The sequence below is a fragment of the Pongo abelii genome, chromosome 5 (genome assembly GCF_028885655.2).
Source record: "Pongo abelii isolate AG06213 chromosome 5, NHGRI_mPonAbe1-v2.0_pri, whole genome shotgun sequence".
Classification (NCBI taxonomy): domain Eukaryota; kingdom Metazoa; phylum Chordata; class Mammalia; order Primates; family Hominidae; genus Pongo; species Pongo abelii.
This window is the reverse complement of record NC_071990.2, coordinates 148,268,573-148,296,375: the sequence shown is the minus strand read 5'-3', so window position 1 is coordinate 148,296,375 and position 27,803 is coordinate 148,268,573. Positions and strand designations below refer to the sequence as shown.

The 27,803-nt window shown below is 35.4% G+C and overlaps 1 protein-coding gene across 1 annotated transcript in view; it reads right to left on the bottom strand.

Annotated features, from left to right (window-relative positions):
• The window catches only part of ADGB (androglobin), a 203,556-nt gene that overhangs the window by 104,266 nt on the left and 71,487 nt on the right, over positions 1 to 27,803 (bottom strand). The window contains exons 8-12 of the mRNA XM_002817462.5: positions 25,692 to 25,939; positions 21,384 to 21,512; positions 11,875 to 11,969; positions 6,449 to 6,623; positions 4,895 to 4,985 (exon numbers count right to left, since the gene is read on the bottom strand). Coding sequence (XP_002817508.5) covers positions 4,895 to 4,985; positions 6,449 to 6,623; positions 11,875 to 11,969; positions 21,384 to 21,512; positions 25,692 to 25,939 — 738 coding nt within the window. The remainder of the gene's footprint in view (positions 1 to 4,894; positions 4,986 to 6,448; positions 6,624 to 11,874; positions 11,970 to 21,383; positions 21,513 to 25,691; positions 25,940 to 27,803) is intronic.

Below are 27,803 nucleotides of genomic sequence, written 5' to 3'. Positions count from 1 at the left end.
CTAGCTGCAGTTTTCTTTGTATTTATATTACTTAGTCTTTTTAGGACTTCCTGAATCTTGACTTAAACTTTTCCCTTTAGGGATTCTTTTGGCCATTAAGATTTGATTTTTTAATTATTTCCAAATCTCTTTATCTTCTACTTCTGAGAACCACTGGCAAGTACGTTGGTCATGTTCAACATGTCTCATAGGTCTTAACTGTACTTTTTTTCCCATTTTTTTGTCTCCATGCTTTAGTCTGGATATTACCTTCTAATCTATTTTCAACTTTGCTTATTCTCCTTTAGTCTGTATCTAATGTGTTCTTAAGCACATCTATTGAGTTCTGGGTCTTAGTCATTATAATCTTTGCTTCTAGAATTTCTATTTTATTTTTTAAACCACTTTACATACTTTCTTTTTTAAATTTTTACCACTCTATTGAAGGATAAATGAAGTACAATTAACTGCACAAATTCAAAGTGTAAATTTGCTAGTCTTTGATATATGTGTATAACCATGTATTAGCCACCTACTGCTGCATTAAAAATTACCTCAATTTTAATGGCAACCTTCATACCCTGCACTCATATCATCCAATACACCAGTTATTGCTATTTGTAAAGTTCATGGTCACTTCTGATTCAATAAAAACTTCAGACCCAACTTCACAGTCTTTCTTTCTATCCCTATAGTGATGTTCAAGATGTTCAAATATTAGTGAATTTGGGTTCCTCTTTCTCCTCCTTCCCCCTTTCTCTTCAATGTTCTTCATTGTCTTTGCTGTTGTATTTTGTTAGTCTTTTTTTTCCCTAAGAGTGATACACCCAGTTTTCCACATTTCTATGACAATCATTTACTCTTGTAATTTAATTAGCTGGTAATAACCAAAAATATTCATCAGTGCTAATGATTAAAGTAGGCAAGATGCTTTTTTGTTGTTCTAAAACAGTAGCCAAATCTGTAAAGCCAGACAGATTTTCCCATCAGCATAATTACTAGAAACAAGAAAAAAAATTAGAGTACTTCTAAATATGAAATACACCAAGCCTCTGTGGCTCTCTTCTGTCTCCAGGCAATATCCCAACTTCTTATCACCACCTTTAATCTCTCACCAGCTTGCACTCTTATATTGTCTACTCCTTTTAGGAACATAATTTGAGCAGCTGTGACATCTCACCAAAGCAGTAAAACAAACAATGTGAAAGAGAAAAGTGAGGGCATTTTTCAATAGTATCTTTGTTTTACATATAATATTTTCATATCACTTTATTTTTACAGTCAGAGTTTTCATTGATTAATTAATAAATTTTTCCTCACAAAAACAGTGCCCTTGCTAGTTCATCCTCTGTGTCCCCTCAATACTTTATTCAAATATCCTTGGGATAAGGGGGCTCATTTAATTTATTTTTTTAAGTTTTATGATGCTAAAGAACATTTGAAGTAGGCCTTATTTCAACCAATTCAAAATTTATCTTAAAATAAGTATTTCTGGCTGGGCACTGTGGCTCACACCTGTAATCCCAGCACTTTGGGAGGCCAAGGCGGGTGGATCACCTGAGGTCAGGAGATAGAGACCAGCCTGGCCAACATGGTGAAACCCCATCTCTACAAAAAATACAAAAATTAGCTGGGTGTGGTGGCACACACCTGCAATCCCAGCCACTTGGGAGGCTGATGCAGAAGAATCACTTGAACCCAGGAGGCAGAGGTTGCAGTGAGCCAAGATTGCTCCACTGCACTCTAGCCTGGGCAGCAGAGCAGACTCCATCTTGGGGAAAAAAAAAAAAGTATTTCTTACTATAAAAGGGAACTTAAGAAATATTGCTTTTGTATAATCACTGCAATGACACAAACTTTAATATATTTGTCATCAAAGTATACATTTTTATTTATTAAATAAAATTGATTTAAAAGGTTGAAATGCTTTAACTATCATATTAGGACAATTACATTCAACTGGTCTTCTCAATAGGGCAAAGAAAATACCACTTAGTTATGTTGCATTATATAAATGAATGAGCTTTTCATTTTAATCTATGAATATTAATATACGTTAAAATAATAAAAACTAAAAATAATATAATAATACTGTTATAGTAAAATGCTACAATTATGGACAGGTCACTTGTTCATTCCCTTTAATATTTAGAAGAAACTTATGCAATGATGAAAATGTTCACTTAGAACATTTGACTACTGAGAACTTAAAATGTTGCCAATGCAACTAAGGAAATTAATTTTTAATTTTATATAATATTAATTAACTTAAAAAATTTTACATAGCCCCATGTGCCTAGTGCCTACCATACAGGAAAGAACATAATTTTAAATACTGAATACCTTAGGTGCTTCAAAATATTTTCAATTCAATTAATATTTACTTAATACCTATGATTTCCAAGTTACTATGTTAAATATCCAATTGTTACAATGTAGATACAAAGCCCATATGCTAACCGTTAATGTCTTTATTATAAGTATATACAAGTCAACGTTAACTAATTCTAAAAATTTGGTGATGTTACTCATTACACCCAGAAAATTAGAGACAAATTTGGAGAAGGGAAGGCTATTGGAAGCAGACAATATTAAGAACTGATAAAGACATCATTAGTACTATGAAAGCAAAATTAAAACTACAACTGAGCCAATCACTGAAACAAAGCCCCAGAAAAGCCAGTAGTCTCAGGTCATTGAATGTTAGGGTCATTGTTCCTCAAAGTCCTTGAGGTCCCTCTGTTAGAAGACAGTATAGTAATAATGCTAAGTATGATTCATCGAGGAAGCAAGGAAGCCTTTGAGTATGCTCTACTTAAGAAGGAAAGACATTATTTAATATATTAATAATGTGTGTATTACAAGTGGTTAATATAGCCCAAATTTTGACTAAATTAATGACACTGTTGATAACATTGCATTGCATTTCTATTATATTGCAGTATCAGTTAGGACTGTTTGTGTCCAAGAGACAGAAGGCTAATTCATAGTAGCTTTAATAAGAATAGAAATTCCACTGGCTTTTGTAACTGAAATGTCCAGTGGGACTGGAAAATAACTTACACAGTATTTTTTTACACATCTAGAAACCTAATAATAAGAGAATGGAGTGGTGCATGTATAGTTGTTGTCAAATATTTGAAGATTTTTCATGTAGATAGGGAGTAAAAAAAGCTGCAATGTATTATTTTAGGAGCTTTATATATTATTCCTTTCAGGGGAAGAACTGGATTAATTTACAAAACACATCGACAGAACACACTACTTGCTAGATGAAGGAGAAGGAAGGTGCTATGGTCTGAAGGTGTGTATACACTTCCGCCATCAAATTTATATGTTGAGATCCTAAACCCTGAAATAACGGTATTAAGAGGTGAGGCCTTTGGAAGGTGACTCAACCTGCATGCATGGCATTAGTGTCCTTGTAAAAGGCACCCCAGAGAGCTCATTCACCCCTTCCACTAGGTGAGTACACAGTGAGAAGATGCTATGCATGAGGAAGCAGACCCTTGCCAGAAATTGATTCTGCTGGCATGCAATTCTTGGACTTCCCAGCCTCTAGGAGTATGAGAGATAAATTTTTTGTTGTTTACAAGCCACAAGTCTACGGTATTTTGTTACAGCAGCCCAAACAGGCTAAGACAAAACATGGATGCTAACAAGTGGGATTGCTGCTATAGTAACTACCTAAAAGTGTGGAAGCAGCTTTGGAACTGGGTAATAAAGGCTGGAAGAGTTTGGAGGTACATGCTAAAGAAAGCCTACATTGCCATGAACAGACCTTTAAAGATGATTCTGGAAAGGGCCCAAAAAGGAAAGAGGAGAGCTATAGAGAAAGCCTCAATCTTCTTAGAAAATACATACATGTCTGTGAACTGAATTCTGGTAGAAATATGGATAGTAAAGGCCATTTTGATGAGGTCTCAAATGGAAACGAGGAACATGTTATTGGGCCAAGGAGGAAAAGCCACCCTTGTTAGGCAAAGACTTTGGCTGAATTTTCTGTGTTCCAGTGTTTTGCGGAAGGTAGAACTGGTGAGCGGTGAAATTAAATATTGGATTGAGGAAATTTCTAAGCAAAGTGTTGAAAGTGCGGTGTGGCTTCTCTTGACTCCTTATAGTAAAATGCTAGAAAAAAGAAATAGATTTCGAAAATTCTCAGCCTAGCCATATTGGGAAAAATGAGAAAGCCTATTTGAAAGAGAACAAGGAAGATGTGGAAACCACTTCCACACTTTCAGATATTTGTTACAGCCGCACCCTACTTCTCTGTACCAAAGTCCGTATTTGTTTGCTCGGGCTGCCATAACAAAATACCACAGGCTAGGTGGCTTCCATAGGAGAAATCTATTTTCTAACATTTCTGGAGACTGGAAGTCTGAGACCAGTCAGGATGGGTGCCAGCAGGGTTTGTTTCTTATGAAGACTCTCCTTCCTGCCTGCCAACAGCTGCCTTCTCTGTGTGCTCACGTAGCCTTTCCACTGTGTGTGTGCCTGGAGAGACAGAAAGAGACAGAGAGAGAGAACTCTCTGGTGTCTCTCCCACTAATCTCTCAGATCAGCACCCCCGCCCTATCACTCATTTCACCTTAATTGTTTTCTCAGAGGCCTTACCTCCAAATGCAGCCACGCTGGCAAGTCAGAACTTTAACCTATGAATTTGGTGGGCATACAAACATTCAGCTTATAACACACACAAGAAATTAGTAAAAACTATTTGTTAATTAATGGATTAATGTAACTACAAGCTATAAAAGGTCAAGAAAATGTCCTTTTAAAGTTTTTACATCTATCTGGGCTTATTTTAAAATTACTATTCTTCAAAGTGCTCTCATTTGGTGTTATCTTTAACCAGACACATCACTAAATATTTACTAACAAGACACATTTATGAGGAAGAATGTTATATACTTACGTTTCTGTTGGAATTGTAAATGGAGTCATTCTATAATTCAAAAATGGACTTGAAATCTCAAGGAACTGTTCAGGCTTCTTTACTATTAACTCTAAAAAGTAGCAGTTAGACAGTACGATGTACGTTTAAAAAAATCTTTCAGGATTGCATACAGAATTTAACATTGAATACAGTACTGGTTAGATTAGCTATTTACTCAGCAAATTTCAATAGCATGAAATAGGAATGTAAAACCACACATAAAGCTTTTATTGAAAGAGTTTATAGATCTTTCCAGTATTCAATTTCTTTTTTCTACTCTTCGATTTCTTTCCAGATTATGTGAAACAAGTCTCAAGGGAGAAAGTTAGCAATGTTTTATAGAATTATTACTTGGCATTTGCTGCTATTTCAAGTACAGGAATGAGTTTCTATAAAAGTCTTTTACTAAAAAAAATGTTCCCTTAGTTAACCTCTGTAACACAATTGCTTAGGATATAAGGAAGAAATGTGAACTAACATATGAATACGGCAGTGGAAGAATAAAAACTGTAGCAAAGTAATGATCACGAGGTAAAAAGAAAGCAGCAGGTCAGGAGAGGATTTGTGGATATTCCTAAAGGAGTCTGAGGCTGATCTAGAAGAAAGAAATTCTCAATGAATAAAGGACACAGCACGTGAATTACCATGGTGAACAATGAAATTAAACATTAGGGGTGATTATTAGGCAAACAAAAAAAAGAGACTAGGACATGGAATACATAAATTTTCTTTGACTGTTCTGTGCCAATTTTCTGTTAATTTTCAATTTAGAAAGACAATTATGTGAAGAGCCTCTAGGTAGGACACTGACATTACAGCATCTTACCAATTGTTATATTTTAACCCCAGTTTATAAAAGAGTGTTTACTTACATAGAATTACACAGCAATCAGTAGCAAAATCAGAAGTTGCCTACATGTTCACTATTCTTCCTTTCATTCAACTATCCCTTGATGCCCTGAATGAATAACTGTTTTAAGAAGCTCTGCGAATTTAACCAAAATATAACATTTTAAAATAAAGGATTTTGTTTTCCTTTCAAGTGTCACATGGATGCTGGTCTTTGGTTCAAGAAACAATAAAGGAGAAGATGGAAGGAAGGGAGGGAAGGAGAAAAGGAAGGAAGGAGGGATGGAGAGAGGGATGGAGGGAGGGAGGAAGGAAGGAGGGAAGGAAGGAAAGAAGGAAGGAAAAAACAAACAAACAAACAAACAAAAAACTGGGAAGTTTTTGTAACCCTAAAAGCAGATGCACTTTGCTACAAACCACTTTTCTATCACACTAATAATAACAATGCCATAACTCAAAGAATGACCTTGATATATGTGGTCAAGTCAGACACTAACCAAACTTCTTAGCTTCTGAGATGTGAAGAATTAATCCTTTAAAGACATAAAATTTGGGCATAAAATTAAACATAGGCTTTAGAAGCAATGTTGGGTGATTTACCTTGACATATATCTTTCACCACAAATGAAATTGTTAGACTTTCATACATTAATTAGAAGGACTTGAAGATGATGTGATACATACCTTGAGCTTCATCTGTTATAACAGTTTCCTTTTTTTGACGAATGAGTTTCCAGGGAGGTACAGGAGGTGGTTTTGGTGGTGCTACCAGAGGACAAGACCTACTTCTAGTCACCAGCACAGGATGGCTACAGATGTGGGAAAGCCCATATTCTCTAAGTTTCTCAGCAGAATATGCCTAAAAGATGGAAAGTAGATTGAAAAGCATTCTCCTCCATTTAAAACAATGTTTTTTCCAATATAAAAATACTATCGCCAACAGAGCAATATGGTGGTAGTAAGGAAAAAAATCACCCAATATCTCTACCTCTCTTAATATAAGCATTATTATCGTTTGTATTTCTTTACATCTTTTAAATTTTCTGGAGCCCTGTTTCTTTATTTACAAAATGAGAGATTGGAACTAGAATACACTTTTCAATTCTAAAAGCTTAAGGATGAATGAGATTGCATAAAATCTTAGCACACCAGTTAGTCCAAAATTAATCAGCCATTGTTTTTACAGGTTAATGCTTTAACACTAGTGCTTAATATGTAAATTAAAAAAACTAGCCATTGCTACCTAATTTTTTTAAAGGCTCCTTTCTTGAGTGTGTTCAGTGGTAAGTGGCTGTCTTGTCTACACTTTACCCCTCTTCCCCTAACAATGTGTTCCTCCACATAAGATCCCCATGATTACACATGATTACAATCAAGGAGTTGCCCAGGCAGATACTTCTCACATTCTAATGTTAGATCTCCTGAAGCCAGTCTCCTTTGGAATAATTCAGAATAATAGCTAAGCAGAACTTATGTTACTGATTTATGGCTGAACCATGGCAAAGGAAATAAAAAAGTATATGAATGTTAAAGTGATATATACTATAGCCAAATTCTGATGTTCGAAGCTTATTTTAACATTTAAAGTAAAATGAAATATTAACTACATTAAAATCAATTTTGATCAATTTTGTCAATAACTATTTTTCTTCCTAGTTACGTTGTCTCAATGATTTCTATGCAATAGCCACAATCCAGATTGCAAATTTACAAAACAGACACTTAAATTAGAATCAGAAACCCACTTATCAGCCTATTCCAAATTATTACTTCAACTGGAAACTGCCTTGCTCTCATGAATCTGCTGTAGAGCTCAATCTGCCCTGAGGTAGGAGACCCGTGAGATAGGAGGGTCCTTCCCAAGATCAGGATAATAATTTTAAGAAGGAGTTAACCAGTGCACTAGTGAGTCCAGCAGAGTGGCTTAAAATATTGTAAATATTCAAAATACAGACAACAGTGATGCAATAGTTGTTAAGTCACCGAATTAAGAAATGGAGGAAACTGTCATTTTCTTTTTATCCCTTTGGTATATTTTAGCAACTTACTAAAAAATTTCAGAAAACTCTGGAATTATGTCTTAGAGTGCCTTAAAAAACTTTTTCATAGATGTTCTAAGAGCTAAACCTTTTTCTATAACTTGAACCCTGTCAACACCTGAAACTAATTCTGTCAATGGAAAGAAAATGCCTTGGTATAGTAGTTATAAAAGGTGAATTACTGTAAAAGTTACATTTGAATGCTATCCAAAATAGAAGTCAAACTCAAAGTAGTATTTAAAAGTTGAATAAGTTCCAGATACTTTACTAGTCATAATTTTTGGTCTACATATGTTAATTTCTTCCTGCCATTGCAACAAATTTTAGTCTAAAAACACTTTTTTTTTTTTTTAAACCGTAGAGCATTAGAAAATAAAATGACTTAAAGCATTTGGAAATGTAAAGGACTGGTCCAAATAACAAATTCCAGTATTAGCACCTATTTATAATTTGAATAATCTGCCAAAGTACTAACATGATTTTGGCACAAGAAATTTAAATACAGCAATTCTACCTACATCATTTTATTTTCAATGTACTAAGCAATACTTCTGATTCATGTAAAGTATGCTATTAATCATAGTTATAGTTTGATGCTGAGAAAGTTTGTTCAAGGATTTCAAAGTTCCTTGGGTTACAATTAGGGGAAGAGGGAGATTTACAATAGTGCCTGAAACACTGAGTTTTTCCTAGGCACTCAATATACATATGCTGCATAATTCATGCGTAAGACTTAAATTAGAAGTTTCCTTTCCTAAGACCCTTTCACTCTTTTTACTTCAGCTCATTTCAAACATCCTAACAGATGCAAGAGTTGGATTTGGGCAGGTGAAAGAGGCTTTATTAAAACTCTCGGATCTATATAAAACGAAAACCATTAGAATACCCAAGAGGAGAAAGAAGTTGGATAATGTAATTTATAACATCTTGCTCCTTCCCGAGTTTTGTTCTTGATTTTCATGTATTTTTTTTTTTTACCACTTCTTTAAATAAATGTAAGTTCTTGGCTTTATTTTACCTGCTGATCTTACTGTCTTTGAGGCTATAACTTTTAGCAATGTACTCCATTTAACAAAATTTCATTAAGACAGAAATTATTTCCTATAGGTATATTCTTAAGACATTGTATCTCTATTACATTCTGATATTTACCAGGGAAACCAGATCACCCTCACAGGATGCTAACCTAAAAGAATCAGCAGGCAAGACAGGAAGATGGTGACACACTAGTCAGTTCATTAGAGCTTTGGAAGTCACTTACTGTTCCAGACACTGGGCTAATTCCAGAACCTCTGGGCACCTTAAGCCTTAAACTTCCCCAAAGGGAGGATTTATAATAATCTTTATGCCTTGACTCTCACCCATGCCTCAAGCTGCCTTTAAGTCTTCTCCCCTTATAATCTCAATATCTAGTAGTTCCTTGAACCCAGTGGAATCTTCTTCATCTCCAAACTTTCCAATGTAAGAGTCCCTCTGCTTTGAACACACTTTATCCCATTTACTTGCCTAACTTCTTTAAGATCTCAGCTTAAACAGTTCTTCCTTAGGGAGGACTTCCCTGGCTACCCATTAGAAAGGATGACATGTTTCTTTTATGTCTTTCATTCATTTTTTTTCATTCATTTAACCGTATGTTTACTTGGTTACTCCTCCAACAAATATTAATTCACCTGCACCTACTATGTGGCAGGCACCTTGTATGCCTTCTGTTCTAATTGTATTATTGCAGTTCAGTCAGTTGTCTGCCTTCCTCATTAGACTCTAAGCTTTGTGGAGAGGACCTTGTCAATCTTGCTTATCATTGTATCTTCAGAACATAGCATATTGTTTAGCATATAATAGTATATCATAGATAATTCATAAAATCTGTTGAATTAACCAATGAATAAACAGATGTGAGTTTTTAGTCTTTAGTCTCAGTTTTTTAACTTAAAAATGAACAGTATTTAAATTTTAGTTTCTCAGTAGCACTACCAAAAATTCAAAAGGATTATTTTGCACCCCATTCTTTTTATAATGCTTTTACCCTGTGCTTACACTTTGTGGTTTTAAAGGGGGTTTGAATACTTCTCAGACATGAGACTATGGCACTCCATAAAGCATTGCTGGTATTCTTTTTTATTTTCTTTATTTCTTCTAAAAAGAAACGAACAGGATACATGTGCAGAATGTGCAGGCTTGTTACATAGGTCTATGTGTGCCATGGTGGTTTGCTGCACCTATTGACCCATTCTCTAAGTTCCCTCCCCTCATCCCCATCCCACAACAGGCCCTGTTGTGTGTTGTTCCCCTCTCTGTGTCCATGTGTTCTCAGTGTTCAACTCCCACTTATGAGTGAGAACATGTGGTGTTCGATTTTCTGTTCTTGTGTTAGTTTGCTGAGGATAATGGCTTCCGGCTTCATTCATGTCCCTGCAAAGGACATGATCTCATTCCTTTTTATGGCTGCATAGTATTCTGTGGTGCATATGTACCATATTTTCTTTATTCAGTCTATCATCGATGGGGCATTGCTGGTATTCTTCAGAAGTCCAATGAGTTAGAGCATTTACTCACTAGCATATCTGAGACAGCACGTAGGCCAGTAGCATGCAGAGGTTAAAAGAAAGGCAAGCGTGAGAAGGCCAGCCCTAATCTTAGCAAGAGGCTTGACTTGGGAGAGGCTTTAGAAGTACATTTAGATTGTTGAATGTTGCTGGTTTTTAGATTCAGTCCAAATTGCTGTTTCTGCTATTTAACCATGGCTAATGTTTTCTAACTTTGGATTAAAAATAGTGAAACTGCCATATTCAGTATGGCACATAATCCTCTTATGATATGAACACTGTTATATGGTAAAATTTTTCTGGAAGGAATTGTTTTTATCTAAAAAAGTGGAGAAGAAAGAATGGGAAGAAAGAGAAGGGGAAAAATGTTAGCAACATGCCCCCCAGGGGTAATCTAAAAGACAAATGTAATGCATATAGTAAAGTATAATAATCATTCAATTGGAATATTTATGTTTCAAGCTAATTTCCATTCAAGTTTTAAAACATAGCTCTTTCTAGCTAACTAAATGAACATTCATATGTAATCATATTGCTGCATCATGCGGTTGTATACTTTAATGTAGTGACTTCAGACTATGAAATCCTAGTAACAAGGTGTTAGATGTCTAGAGTTCCCAAACAGAATTGGGATTCAAAAACCCCAAAAGCAGTAGGGCATTTGCTTAAATAAATTGTTAATAACTTGGTGGACTTCACCATCACAAGGGAAGGAGAAAAGTTGTTTTTCTGTCCAAGAACAATAGATAGCTTAAAAATTATGAAAATGCATAAATACTACGCAAGCACTAAACATATTGATTAAAATTTAACATCATGAAAAAATGTTAACAATATCTTGTTAAGTGAAAAGGTGGTTTCCAAATGTAACATAAAGTGTGATTCCAGTAAAAAAGGTATACACATACAAACACAGAATATAGAAGAAAAATCAAAGTATATATGCCAAAATGTTAATAGGGCCTATGCCTTACCATTTATACTATAAATATTTTAATTGTATTTCCTTTCACTACATTTTCTAAATTTTCTACAATTTGTTAAATGTATAAGAAAACAATCAGCATTTATTTTGTATTATTTTGTGATACAAGAAAGGTCATAGCAGTATCTCTCCAGCCTGAGGGTGAATTCACTAATGTTTAAGAAAACATATGTGGCCTATTTATGGGAAGGTCATTAATTATTACCTGGGAATAATTTCTATGATTTTCACTGAAATACATAAATCCTGTATCTTTCTTTTTGATTATAACAGAAGGATCTATAAAAATTAAAAGTGACTATATATTTTTTCTTTTCCTTTTTTATAATTAGCCAGAGCTATTGCAATCATCTAAGATAATTTTGGATGTGTCAGATCCCTTAGGTCGAGTATCTAATTTTGAAGATAAGGAAACTGACATCCACAGATAGAATTTTAATTAAATTTTCATGTGCCTTCTACCACAGCAAGTAATCACACACACACGTGCACCCACACACGCAAAATAAATAATACTGTTTCCTAAGCTTGAATGCTTACCATCTTCTCTAATGAAAAGATCTTGTTTTCAAACAAATAAAGAGGTGTAAATGTTGCATATACGACCATATGAGAGGTCTGTATTGCAGAAGAACCTGTAAAACAAACATATATTATGTCATGAAAATTCTAGTCAAAATCGGTCTGTCAGTTGCTCACTCCAGATTGTTCAATTGCCTTAATGAATTTATCTTTGGGCTGGTGAAAAATACATAAAGGATGCAAAATGAATTTAACAGATGTTAAATCTCAAAGATGTATCTATTTTGTAGCCTGTCTCATTCATTTTAAGTTCACATTATTACTGTTTAGTAATTTAAGACCTTATTACACCTCATGAACAAGAGTTATTATAGAAATATACTCTAGTTATTCGTCAGTGCAACATAGAATGGTCCACAAATGAGAATGTTCAAAAGGAATTATTTTTAAATTGAAGAATTTCTTTTCTTTCATAGATAGGATCTTTATTCTATGTTGAACTTACAGAAAGTCCAGGAGTTTCTATGTCATTTTGTCATTTCAAAAAGAAAGAAAACATAAGTAAAATGCATTTTTTCATGAAGATGTAAGGCATAAATAATTTAGTTTGAAATGTTTAATGCTGGTAGAATTTGCTTTTGAGCGTTGCTTATTTGTTTGTTATGTTTTTCTTATCCTTGAAATTATTCTATTTGATTATTTTATTCAGTATTTTTTGGTCCCGCAAACATTTTGGACAAATAAATAGAAGTCAATTTATTTTAGCCTCTTTTTATTTTTAATTAAATTTTTTTACAAACTTACATACTGACATTTAACTATATTTGATACTATGTTTACAAAAGAATAATATCTTTAAGACCACAGAACATAAATTAGTTGTCAGCCCAGTATATCTCTAGAATGGAGATATGAAAATCTGTCAAACTTAGAGAAACATACTTTTACATTTCAAAATTGAAATTTGTACATTTCTCATATACCTTGCCAACACATATTGATTGCTTTTTCCCTACATTACTCATTTATCTATGCCACATTTGTTTGATGATGTTAGTTATCATCTAATGTCCACGGATGCTGTCTCCCCAACTAACTTTTAATCCAAAGTTAGTTGGATTAACTAACTGCAGAGGCTTGGTTAATAATTTGTTTTACTCTTTGTGGAGTACAAGGTACTGTGTATCATGTGATAACTTGTATGAAATAATATGTTTTTAAATATGACTAATCACCTTAAGTTTAAGGATGCAGCAAAATAATTATTCCTTTTAAACAGAATGAATGTTAATGAAAATACTTTTCATGCACTCCTATCATCAGATAAAACCATTTGAGATACCCACATTGACCAGAATGGCCCTCAGCAGTGACCAGTAATTTACAGTCCAGTTACTTTTTCACTGATCAATCTAATCGAAGCCCTCCAATAAGTCCTCTAATCAAAAGAAAGATTGTGAAATGTCTTTAGGTGTCAGCTGAGAGTTGAAGGCCAGTTATGGAGAGGAAGTTCCTGACAGTGATGACTGCTAAATATTGAAACGGATAAAATTTTAAAAATCAGTTTTTTTATCTGTCTGCAGAACTTTCTGCTCAAGGAAGAGGATAAGATTAAATGTACTTTCCAGGTTCAAGATTAAGCATTTGGCTGTCTACACCTTAGGAAAGTATGAAGCATGAGAGATGGAGGGAAAAAGAGTGAGGGTTCCTCTCTGAGCCTGGCTACGGAGCAAGACTGGGCTTCTTTATAAAAAATCAGCTGAGTTTCCAGATGTTAAACATACACCTTACATAATGTTTCACCAAATGTCTGGGCACCCCATGGCTCGTTCAGGTTGATCTATTTCATTAACTCTTTTCTAAATCTTGTTTTAAAAATCATAATGTGTAAAAGTATTTTGGTCCACATTATATCCCACATTTGTACATTATGCATTAGAAATTTTGATGTCTTCCCTAAAATTTTCTAAAGCTTAATATTTAATATTATCACATTAAGTACTTTGTCCTTGATCTTTAATAAGTCTTTTGAACTTTTATTTTCCTTATGATATTAAAAATAAAGTTTGTGATACAAGTATTTTGAAACAAGTTCTCATTTACTTTATAACATTATGTAATAAAATACATGGAAACCTGGGAATTCCAGGTGAGGTCTTAGAAAAAAAAAACTTTAGAAACTTGGAGTAAAGAATGCGGTCTTGACATATTATAGAAATGATGTTGATGACAAAAAAATTTGCTCCAAATTTTAGGATAATCACACATTTTACATGGGATTGTAATATGTAATGTTGAAATATTAAAAAATAACACAAGTGTTTAGTCAAGGGTGAAGTTTTAAATATTTAAAAAGTGGTATAGCTTGGGCACAGATTAATTAAACTAGAAGCTGATTATAAATATTGGTAACACTATACTGGTGCTATTAACTAAATATCAATCTGTAAAAGCTGGATAGGAATGTGCTATTAAATAGAGATTTTCAAACTAAGTTTTATACATCTTATAAATGAGATTCAGGGGCCCAGAACTCAGTGAACTATTATGTAATACTGCAGATTTGTGTGCACCCTAACTGCTTTAGTCTGTTTTGTACTGCTAAAATGAAATACCTGAGACTGGGTAACTTATAAAGAACAGAAGTTTATTTCCCCACAGTTCTGGAGGCTGGGAAGTCCAAGATCTAGGTGCTGGCACCTGGTGAGGAACTTTTTGCTGTGTCATCCCATGGCCAAATAAGCATGTCATCCCATAGCCAAACTCGCCCTTTTATAACAAACCCACACCCAGGATACCTAACCACTCCCATGATAATGACATTAATCCATTCTCTCTGTCCTCATGGCCTAATTACCTCTCATTAGGCCCCACCTCCCAACATGGTTGCATTGGCGATCAAAATTCTAGCACATGGACTCTAGAAGACACATTCAACCAAGACTATGAAGGATTTGAAACAAAAAAAAAAAAAAAGAGAGAAGGTTCATAATTTTCATAAGATTTTCAAAAAAGTTTATTAGCCAAGAAAATATAAGAATTATTTGTAAAGGGTCTAAAGGGCCTTAGATAATTCCTATTTGTTCTATTATCTCTCTGTAAATACGTTGTGTGATTCTGCAATATTGGAACACTCATAATGCTTTCTGATTTTATTATATATCAATAAAACTGCTTTTAGAATATCTTAAAGGCAAATGTTTAAATCTAGGGGCTCTATAATTTCTTTCAGTGAACTATCAATGGTACAAACCATGAAATTTCCTTATCTTTCCAGTTGTTGGAGTAACTTTGTATTGAATTAGCACAGCTGCATATAATAATGCTTAATAATTGAGGAAGAAATTTAAGAAAAAATATACTCTTGAATGATGAGATAAAATTTAACATCCTAGTCTCTAAAACTGCCTTAAAATATTTTGTACAGTAATTATGAGTCTTACAAGGCCTACAACTGCCATACTAATTATATGTATTTTATTGCCCAAAAGAAGCTTTTGCTACATTTGTATGATTTAAATGTTTTATTTTACATGTGATACAGCTTTTTTTGCTTTCTATAAGCGTATTTCAGAAGACTGGTATAAAATATGTAAGATTACTTAAATACCACTTCTATCATTGATTTCATTTTATGTTAGACATTTACTGTCTGAACCTATAAAAATTTCAGCCTGAAATTTTGAGTCCCAGTGAGACGAACCCCAAATTACTATAAATCCTTTAGAAGTATTTGTTAAAGATTATATATGATTTTTTTCAGATGTGATATTTAGTTAATTTAGAATAGCTAACTTTCAGTGAATGCCTACTCCGTGCTAAGGCCTAAGTATTTCATATGAGTCAGTTCACATAAACCCTATGAAATAATTCTATTTTTAACAGTATTTTTCAGGCAAGTAAACTGAGTTACAGATAGGTTAAGTAACATGTCAACTACACAATTAAGAAGTGTGAAATGTAAAGTAGTCTCTGGTCTTTCTGGCAATTTTTTATTATCTATCATTCTATGTGGCAATATCTAAAGAGGATAATGACTCGAATGTGTTCCGGCCCACTTCCTACCAGACAGTGTTTGCAGGTCCAATATTTGATGCAAAGCTGAAAAGTAAAAGGCTTTTTATACCAGGCCCATAATTTCTTAATACAAGTTTTAAAAATATATATATTAGTGGGCTTCTAATCTATTTGTTTCATCAGTTCCACATGTCCGTATTCTTTCTTGAGCATAATTCCCAAGGCTAATTTACTTCTTTGCTTCTTTGCTTCATAGAGGCTACTTGGAAGATAGCTGCAACAAAGAGGTTGCAGTCTTAATCTTTGACATAACCAGGTGTGTTGTTTAAGTTTTACTGGACTGTATTAGGCCATACTTGCATGGCTATAGAGAGATACATGAGACTGGGCAATTTATAAAGAAAAGAGGTTTAATTGGCTCACAGTTCTGCAGGGTGTACAGGAAGCCTAGATCTGGTATCTGTTTCTGGGGAGGCCTCAGGGAGCTTTTACTCATGGCAGAAGGCAAAAGGGGGAGCAGGTGTCTCACATGGTGAGAATGGGAGCAAGCAAGAGAGTAGGGAGAGATGCTACACAGTTTTAAACGACCAGATCTTGCAAGAACTTACTGTCATGAAGAAAACACCAAGCCATGAGGGATCTGCCCTCAGGTCCACTCCCACCAGGCTCCACCTCCAGCACTGGGGATTACAATTCAACATAAAGTTTGAGCGAAGACAAATATCCAAAATATATCATGGACATTTGTTGTTAAATACTTAGGTATGGCCATGAAATTGAGTTGTCTTGAATAGAATGAGATCAGAAATGATAAACAATACAGCTTGTTTTTACTTCAGACACCTTGCACCTGCCATCCTCCAAGCTCTTTAACTTCCCACTGGTATAGAACTTTAGAATTCACATGCTAGAGTATAGGAGGCATAAAAAGGGAGGAATATGGCTCTCTTCAACACCAGCTTTATCTCGAATTAATTGTGGTAAAGAAATAGCCTTCTTTTTCAATTTTGTATGTTCTGTGATCTCAGAAATGTCTCTATTTTTTCCCATTTATTTTGGAAAAACAGACGATTCTTCCCTGAACTCATTTCTTATTTGAAATATCTTGCTAACAGTAGATATTACAAACTTAACCCTGCCTGAATAGTAGATTTTCAACCACTTATTTTAGAGACTCAGGTTCACTGAGTACATGGCTAACTTCTAAATTGTCGCAGGTTCCAGTTTTACCAAATATTTTGCTGTGTGAGGTAGATCTCCAGGTTTCCTCAAGCTTGAGATACCATTTATTCACTGCCTTCTACTCTACTGTTAAGCAGACACCACATATTTTCATCTTGTTATTAGTACTCTACTTCTGGCAGGAGTTAATTTATCATGAGGTAATTGTAGCTGCTATAAGGAACACACTAAAAAATTACTTAAACATGATATAGTTTCTTTTTGTTCATATAAAGTACAAAATGAACCTTCTTGACCAACAGGCAGATCTCCAGGTAGTGATTCACATACTCCTGCTCTGTCCGTCCTTGTGGCTTTGCCACCTTTAACACTGTGCTCTCAACAGCATTGAGCTAGCAAAAAGGGAATTGTAATTGAGAGCACGGTATAGGTCAGTCTACAGCTGGTATGTATTGCTTTGCTTCACGTCCTGTGGGCTAGAAATTAGACAGAAGGCCACATCTCACTTAAAAGAGGCTGGGAAAATATAGCAAAACTGTGTTCCTAGGAAGAGGAGGAAATTGTGAAAAGCTAGCAGTTTTTCTCACCGTCAGGAAATATCCAACTTACTATTCCACTGAGTCATATTCTAATGTTATTGATTTTTGCTTTCTTGAAACAATTTTTTAAAGTTACTATGATACTGAATCTATACTACAGTACGACACAAATTCTAACTTACCCTATAGTTAATAAGTTACTGGCAAAACTCAAATCTCTAATATTTCTCATAATCATTTTTTCTCAAATATTGGAAGGGTATGATTTATTCATTCTTACAGAACTTCGGTATTTGTAATTAATGTCATTATTTGTATCAAGGTTTCTTTTTAAGCTACATTTTAAATTTAGTTATTTAGAGAATAAAAGTTTTCAATAAGTTTTACAGTTTAAAATACTAGTATTCATAGATATCGAGAGGAGGGATAACATAGTAGTTGTGTGAACTCTGGAGTAAGACTGTGGGTTTATGAACCCACTTTACACTTTATAATTTGGAGTTCCTCCAAGAGAGCAGAATCAGTGCCAAAGAACTTCCCCTTTATGCCAGGAAAAAGGTCTTAACAGGACTTTCTCAGCCAAATTTTAGAATTGCGAATGATGAGTGACTACAGTGTGTCCCCTGCTATTTTGTTTTATGAGTGGAGTTTATATTGCAGTTACTGTGTTCCTCTTCAACAGTACATGAGAGATGTGAGTGGATACATATGGGTGTATCTGTAAGCATGTGTGTGCATGTACATGACTTGGAGATCCTGGATATTTTAACTAGGTGAAATTACTAGATAATAATTTGGACTGGGACTCTTGGTAAGTATTGAACATATATGTGAGAAGAAGAGTGAAATGGGTATCTGGTGATCAGGAAAGTGGAATGTGGTAAAGATTGACCATTGTTCACCAAATGGTTTCCTCTTTCTCCTGAAATGAGCGATCTTTAGCACATGTCACATTCCATATTTCCAACTCTTCTTAAAGTCAGGTGTGGCCATTGGACTGAATTGTCTTCAGTAGAATGAGACCAGAAGTGATATACAATACAGCTTGTTTTGATTTCAGACATCTTGCTCCTGCAATCCTCCAAGCTCTTTTTCTTCCCACTGGTACAGAACTTTAGAATGCTAGAGGTATAAGAGGCATAAAATGGAAGGAGCACGGGTCTCTTCAATGCCATTTAGAAAATAACTTCCGGCCAGTGATTAACACTAGTCTTTTTATTTTAATTGAGAAAGAAATATATATGACATTAGAATCATTTGTTAGTCATACCAGCTAGTGTACCTAAATGAATACACTTATTTTGAAAATAACAAAATGAAATCTTAAATGTCAAGTCATTATTAGGATATGCATTGGATAATATTAGATGACATGTAAATATATATAAATCTCTACATGTCTTCTGCCATTATAAAACTATATCTCCTATGGCATTTAAAACAGTGAGCGTCATTTTATTGTAATGACCGTTGTGATAAATATGCTACTTTGAAAAAACTAATAAAACAGGGGTTCTTTATATTAAATTTTCAGTGACTTATCAGAATTAACTACAACACATCTAATATCAAATCATCAATAAACAATATAGGCCGAGCGTGGTGGCATATGCCTATAGTCCCAGCACTTTGGGAGGCCAAGGTGGGTGGATCACTTGAGGTCAGGAGTTTGAAAGCAGCCTGGCCAACATGATGAAGCTCTGTCTCTACTAAAAATACAAGAATTAGCCAGGTGTAATGGCATGCGCCTGCAGTCCCAGCTACTTGGGAGGTTGAGGCATGAGAATCGCTTGAACCTGGGAGGTGGAGATTGCAGTGAGCTGAGATTGCACCACTGCACTCCAGCCTGGGCGACACAGCAAGACTCTGTGTCAAATAAATAAACAAATAAACGAACAAACAATATAAATGTCATGTTATATTTTCCATATGAGTTTGAATTGTAACTCAATTACCTCTTGAACACTTACTGTCTGTCCATTATCTCCTTTACAAGTGAAACCAAAGCAGCTGATTGAAGGAAATGAATTATAACACCATCAGAAATGCACTTAGATTTAACTCTGTGGGAGAAAGAAGCTCACATGGCCACCCTCTTATTTATGCCAGATAAAGTACTCCTATAGAGTTCATTCTAACACTGTATCTTTAGCACATGTAAGAATTAACAAAGGCTTTTGCAATAAGTATGCTAAAAAGTAGCTCTACCAACAAGTGCTAAGCACTTTACCTGGATTCAACACTTGATTCTCACAAGGACCTCACTAAAACAATAATGCTGATTTATAGAGACTGTGAGTTTAAAGAGGCTCTATCACTTGCCTGATACTTATACACTCAGTGTTGGAGCAGACACTGAACTCAAGCAGCTTGACTCCACAGTCCAAACCGAACCACATTCTATGTGTTGGAATGACCTTAACTATAAGTTCAGCAGGAGAAGGAAGGCATCATTACTTTTATTTTCACAAAGAAAGAACTCTCAGAAAGTTTTAGCCATTTTCACAAAGATGAAGAATCATCAGTAAATCTGCTAATGTAATGTTTCTCACTATCAAAAAATATTGCTTAAGGCATCAATATAAGAAAATGATTTTTAATGTATTAAAAATACAATAGTGACTTTTGTATTATTATTTGCCAGATGGGTGGGATGAAATGACAGAGGAGCAATCCTTATTTAGGGTATTCTCAAAAACCTATTAAAATTAAAAATACAATAGTGACTTTTTTCTATCCACATCACTAGACATGTTTCAGTAAAAATAAAAAGCCATAATTATTAAAATGTCCTCATACAAGTCATCATAACATATTAAGAAAAAAGATAAAAATTTATTAATAAGGCACACTACTAGATGTAAAAACACATATTTTTGACTAGCTAATAAAGGATGAGGTGAAAATGATAACCTGCACTCTGGAAGCACCAAGATAGATGAGCCAAAGCTGAGACTCAAAAGAGTCACTCTAGTCTTCCTCCTGATAACCTCCTGAATAGGTTGAGGTATAATTTTTTTACAGCATGTTTTCTTTCAACCTGATACAATTTGTTTAAAGGCTACTTACTATACCTAGACTGTTTGAGCTGGTACACAGGATAAAAGTGCAGTAGCCAAGGGGTCTTTAGAGATAATTTGTAACTCCAAATTGGAAAGATTAATTAAAATGAAAGATCTCCAATGTGATTTTAAGTGATAGAGAAACCCGAGCACTTTCACAAAAATAGTTGACCTTTATACAATGAGGCTATTATAAATAGTTCTTGTACATCTACCCAGTCACAATGCGATACACAAAAAAGTGTGGTTGTCAGTACTGTGATATAAACAATGACTTCTAGAGTCTCTGGCCTCGCAGTTACTTTCTAAAACACAGTAGAAGAGCTGGAGGCCCACTGTGAGCAATGAGCCAGATGTAGGCTTTTTGTTTTATTTGGTGGCTGGCATCTAACCACGCAAACAAGTAACTTTGAATTTACTTAATTTGGATGACAAATTCAACCTGAGTATTTTTTAGAGAAATACCTGAAAGCGACCAGCTGAAGCCTCTCCCATATGTGGATACTTCTTCTGTGACAATTGCACTGTAATTTGGACAAGTAGGATTCTGTCATTGGTAGGACTTGGCCCAACACGCCCACCCATCTGAGAACTCAACATTTATGGCAACCTTGAATAAGTTTATTTAGTTATTTCAAAAGAAAAAATGTATTTCTATGTTCCAAGGTTTTCCAGCATTTTAAGAAACAACTAAAATAGTTATTATTCTAAGAAATTAGGAGCTTACAATCTGATAAGGACTGCACAGAGTACTGCACTTCTGATGAGGGTCTTGAACCGTGAAGTGAGAATTTGAATTTTTCTTTTTCTCCGTCTTTGCTTCTCTTCTTTCCAATGTCTCTTGCATCTGCTTTCTCTAACATATGAAAAAATCACAATAAATATTTTAACTAGACAATCTCAAACTATATTTCTTATTCAGTCGTTGTCTTAAAGAAAAAACGCCAAAATAATAGTATTATTTAATGTAAAATTATGCCATAATTTCTCCAAAACATGATCCCTTCTAATTAGCAACACCACGATAAAGCCAGGGAGAACTTTGAAAATTGAGATATATTATGGAATAAATACAGCATTGCTTTTTGTCTACTGCATATAATTTTGTTTCATGAAGATAATTACTTGAATATATTTTATTTATATAAGATTATAGTATCAAGGTAATCTTCTCATTTTAAAAATAAAAACAAAACACAGCAAAGCCTGTACTGAAAGTTAAGTCCTAAATGTAGAGCCCTCTGAGATTTTTCTTATTTGGGTCCTCCACTTACAGGAAACACAGTTTTCTGACTCCACAATATTTTCTTGTGGAGCCCAGATTCCAACCAAAGTCCCAAACCAGCATCTTATAGCCTACATGGCTTAGGTAATAAAACTCTTGTATCCAGAACTATTCCCACCATTTGAATGCTCATTCATATACTCAATCCACAAAACATATTCTTCTTCAACCTAAAATACTTTTCTCGAAGATTTTTTTAATTCCCTAACAAATCTGTCTCAATTCTGAGACAGAAATTATAGATTTCTGTCATTTCATTCTCTGCATCATCTGCTAAGTTTGCAATCATCATTGGTCAGGTTGCTCATCTTTAAAATTTTCATAAATAAAAACTGTGACATTATCTACTTTTAATGTTTCTGAACATCCAAAATAGACATGTTTCATATCTTAGCTTTTTTTTTTTTTTCTTTTTGACACGCTTTCACTTTGCAGCCCAGGCTGGAGTGCAGTGGCGAGGTCTCAGCTCACTGTAGCATTGACCTCCCATACTCAAGCAATTATCCCACCTCAGCCTCCTGAATAGCTGGGACTACAGGTATGCACCACCACACCTTGCTAATTTTTCTTTTTCTTTTCTTTTTATTTTTCTTTTTTATGGAGACAGGGTTTCACCATGTTGTCCAGGCTGGTCTTGAACTCCTGAGCTCAAGTGATCTGCCAGCATCAGCCTCAAAGTGCTGGGAATACAGGCGTGAGCAACTATGCCCGGCCCATATCTTAGCTTTTTCAGTAGATTTAACCCTTAAATTAGATATAAAAGTAAAGATAACTATAACTTCAATCACAGGATAAAACATTTAACCAGGAAGTTTATTATCAGAATTTTATTTGTGAATTTTCTATATATATTACCTTAATTCAATAAAACTAATTTTAGGAAGCAATATTTGAGTGCATGTATAATTTTCAAATAGGACTTTAAGAGCTTTCAAACTTCTATTCAGAATTTGTGACTTAAAAATAATACATAATAAAAATTATAAATAGAAAAAAAATCAAAACTGTTTCACATAGAAATTTGGATAGAATACAACAGTGCTCACCAAAATGTGTTTTTGCCAATACCCTAAATAAGGATTGCTCCTCTGTCATTTCATCCCACCCATCTGGCAAAACCCCACTCTGAATCAACTTGGCAGCTGAGTCCCACTGGAGATAATCCTCCCATAGTTCTGCAAACCTTGCCACATCTATTTTAAATCTCTGTGAGAATCTACATCTTCCACCTCCACCTCACTTTCAGCTCATAGCTAGGCTGTGTATAAACAAAAAGTAGAAGTCTTTAGTCTGAAGTCCTTATCTTCTCCTACCAAACCCGTTTACCCACCTACACCTGTATTCACTCCCCCATGACCTGTGTCCACCTATGAGAATGGAGGAGCCATTGCTCTCCCTGGGTTGGCCCAATCCCCTTCTAGCTGAGGTGTGGAACTTGCTCCTTCTTCTCAGAAAACATATACTACTGCAGTCATCTCAGCGAGATCTTCCCAGTCATCACTTAAAAAAACCCAATTTTCCTTCACTAGATTCACAAATATATATCCTGTCTGCATCCCACATTCTTCCCTAACAGCTTCCACTTTGCAATTTCCTGTTCTTCAAGGCCAAGTTTCTCACAGGGTTGTTTATACATTATTTTACTTCCCACTTCCTTCTTACTCCCCTTCAATGTATCTTCAACTTCTATCACTCACAAGTGCTCAATGACCTCCATATCACAAAATGTAATTGAGAAATTTAAATTTTCCTCATAGTTCATCTTCCCACAATATTTAATACAATCTCTGGTTCTTGGAACAATTTTTCCTTTGGCCCCGATGACAAAATGCTCTGCTGATGTTGTCCCTGGTCCTCTGGCTGGTCCTTACTCTTCATTCAGCAGCTCGTCACTTTGTACCAACCTCTTAGATGTTCCGCTTCTTCAGGACTCAGTCTCAGCCTCCCTCATCTGCTCACTCTATACTGTCTCCTTGGGAAATACCATTCCTGGTTTAATTTTGCAGGCATTTGTCAATGACTCCCAAGTGTATATCACCAGCCTAGGAGTCTTGACGTGAAAAATTGACTTGCTTGTCTTAAAGGCACCTCAATTTCAATATATTCAAAATCATTTTGTGATCTCTCCTAAACGGTACCACCACCCATCCTGCTTTGCAGCTCGGATTCTACCAGTCATCATCATCAAGTTCTGCCGCTTTTTACTTTTTAAATAGGAGAAATATGTGTTTAATGGAAATTGAGAGCTTAAGGTATCTTCCTAAATTAATACTAGATTAATTTAGTAGCATCAAAGTAGAGAATTGCTTTTGATTTTCAAAGAAAGCAAAATGTGGAATAATAATTAGCATATAGTAAACACCGTTATAAGTCCTAAAGTCCTAGAAAAGAAAGATCTTAATTACCTGGCTGTTGTCACAAAAACTTAAGAAAGGATAACGACAACCAAGATGCATTTCTTAGGGAAGCAAGAGCCTCAGAGGCCCTGAGAAACCCCATTTTAAGTTCAGCACCATCTTAAGACTGACAAGGCACATTTCTTGCCAGTCATGACCCACAGTCATGACATGTTTATAGCTGAAGATATAGCCTAACGATACCTGCAAGGGACACACTTTTACAACAGCAGAATGTTCAGATGTCCCAATACCCATAGCAATATGTCCATATGTCCCAATGCCCATAACAATGTATGCTTTCAAGATAATTATTGTTATGCTTTGATGTACTTAATGCACTAAAATGCCAAGTATAACTTTATTTAAATCAACAGAATACTACATTTTGTCACACTGTCAGGACAGCTTAGCTTAGCTTCGCTTTTACATAGATAAAACTCCTATATAAGAAAAACTGGGCTGTGTGCAGTGGCTTACACCTGTAATCCCAACACTTTGGGATGCTGAGGCGGGTGGATCACCTGAGGTCAGGAGTTCAAGACCAGCCTGGCCAACATGGTGAAATCCTGTCTCTACTAAAAACACAAAAATTAGCTGGGCGTGGTGGTGCGCGCCTGTAATCCCAGGTACTTGGGAGGCTGAGGCGGGAGAATTGCTTGATCCTGGGAGATGAATGTGGCAGTGAGCCGAGATTGTGCCACTGGACTCCAGCCTGGGCAACAAGAGCACAACTACATCCCAAAAAGAAAATAATTCTCAGTAAACTATCGCAAGAACAAAAAACCAAACACCGCATATTCTCACTCATAGGTGGGAATTGAACAATGAGAACACATGGACACAGGAAGGGGATCATCACACTTCGGGGACTGTTGTGGGGTGGGGGGAGGGGGGAGGGATAGCATTGGGAGATATACCTAATGCTAGATGACAAGTTGGTGGGTGCAGCGCACCAGCATGGCACATGTATACATATGTAACTTACTTGCACATTGCGCACATGTACCATAAAACCTAAAGTATAATAATGATAATAATAATAATAATAATAAAAGAAAAAAAAAGATAAAAAAAAGAAAATAAAAACAGAAAAGAAAGAAAAACTGAAAACAAAGACAGCACCTTTCTTTGCTTGCTGAAGATGCCCTACTCTGTAACTGAGGAGCTTTCAATAAACTATCTCTTCTTACTCCATTCGGTGACCTGCCTTGAATTCCCTTGCATGAGATCCAAGAACCCTCTCTTGGGGTCTGGATCAAAACCACTATTTCCAGCAACACATCAAATACAATTGTAAGGCATTTATATGCAATGTCCATACTAAATCACATTTTGATGTAAAATATCTTACCCTTTGGAACTTTGTCACTTTTCTCAGGAGCCTTTAGTGTTGTCAAAGAACTTTCAGGTTTGAATTCCTTCATGTCTTTTACTTCCTTTCCATCCTTTATTTCTTTTCCCTCCTTCCCTTCTTTCCCTGGTTCTTTTAATTTAGAATCTAACACTGCTATTTTGCTTTCAGAGCTGGCCTCATCTGACAGCTTAAACTCAGGCAATATTTCTTTCAGGAGCTCCCAAACTTTGTCCATATATCCCGGGCTAAGAGAAAAGACAACAATATTAATTTCCAAATGATGTTTTTTTTCCTTGAACTTCGCAAGAAATTACTGACAGAAAAATCAACTTGCTATTTAATGAATGATTTCAACTGTTACTCAAATTTTTAGTTAAAAGAAACAGCATTATACATTAGACATTCAACAAGCTTTCATTGCGTGCCTACTGTGTGCTGGGCTTTGCTGATACAAAGCGACCAAAATCACAGTGTTATCTCAGAGATCACTCACCCTGGCAGGGAAGCTAATCATGTTAACAACCAGGAGAGGGAAAGAACATGTCCTTGAGCATCTATTAAGTGGCAGACACTTCTGCATGCATGATCACTTATGCAGAAACTGTTTAACTTACTAGGCTTCTCTGTGGAATGTGACAGTGTTGTTTCTCGCTTTTAACTCTTCCCTGAGGCTTCCGTAACATCCTTCTTTCCTGGTTTTCTTTCTGTTGTGATAGAAATTACTTGCAGACTCCTTTGAACACTCCCTTTCTTCTGCTCACTGTTGACAATTTAATTCTTTTCCCACAGCTCTCCTCTTGGTGTTCTTGCCATTTTACATAGTATTTCCTCATATTTTGAGTTTATCCATAAATGTGTGTAACCTCTAAATCATTAGTTCCAGCTCAAACCTCTCTCCTGATATCCAGACTCACACATACAACCACCTAATAGGTATTTGTCCCAAGCAAATAAAAAAAGATAAGTAAACAAAAACGTCCTGCATCACCTTCTACTTAGTACTCAAAGCAGAAAATTGAGAATGACCAAGACTCTCTCTTTAAAATCCCCTTCAAATAAAACACTGTGTCAGTTGGATCCTACCTTTTCTCAGTGCAATGGATCACCTTTTCTCTGTTCTCATCACCACTTCCTTGGCAGAAGCCCTCAGAAGACCCCCCCCAAGAATACTGCACAAGCCAGTCTCGCTGTTCCACTCCTGCCATTTGCTGTCCTAAGGCTCTGAGCAATCTTTCAAAATCATGAGTCTGATACAGTCATCCTCCTATCTACAATCCCTTAGTGACATCTGATCATTTTAAGGAGGTTGTAAAAGTGTCTTAGCATGGCATAAAAGGCCTATCTATCCAGATCCTATTTACCTTTCCATTCCCACATCCTATTCCTCCTCTAGAATTCCATAGCACATATTGCAGAACCATGTGTTTTTCTGGGATGCACCCTGCTTTCTTCTATTTCCTTGATACATTTTCTCTGTGAGTTGGATTCCCTGCCTCAATCAGCGTCACTCATTTCAACTAATCCTTTGAGATAAATTCAAGTATTACCTTCTGCAGGAATTACACTATAGGTTTCTGTTCTGAGTTCCCAAAGAATCTTTTACACTTTCCTAGTATTCTAGTATAGGCTTTAAAAATTTTTTTAAATTCTCATTTTACACAATTCATTGAGCACATACTGTATCCCAGTCATTCCGTGTCACTGTTCTAAACACAGAAGACACTACATTGAGCAAAACAAAAGAGGGTCCCTGTTCTTGTGGACAATTTTACATCCAGTGGGTGGATACAACAGAGAGAGAGAGAGAGAGAGAATAACAACAGTGATAACTTCCATGATGAAAATGAAATAAGGGAAGCTGAAATGTGGCATAACTTGGGGAAGGAATAGCTTAGATTGGATGCTCAACTAGGCCTGTCTAAGGAGTTGATGGTTAAGCTTGGTGAGACCCAAATGTTGTGACATACCCAGCTAAGTGAATAATCTGATGAAAGGTCATTCCAGGCAGAAAAAAAAGAGTAGCCCATGTAAGGACCGTAAGATAGAGTGAGTTTCATATACTTCAGAAACTGGAAGAAGACTTGGGTGACCAGTAAATCATTGCCAAGA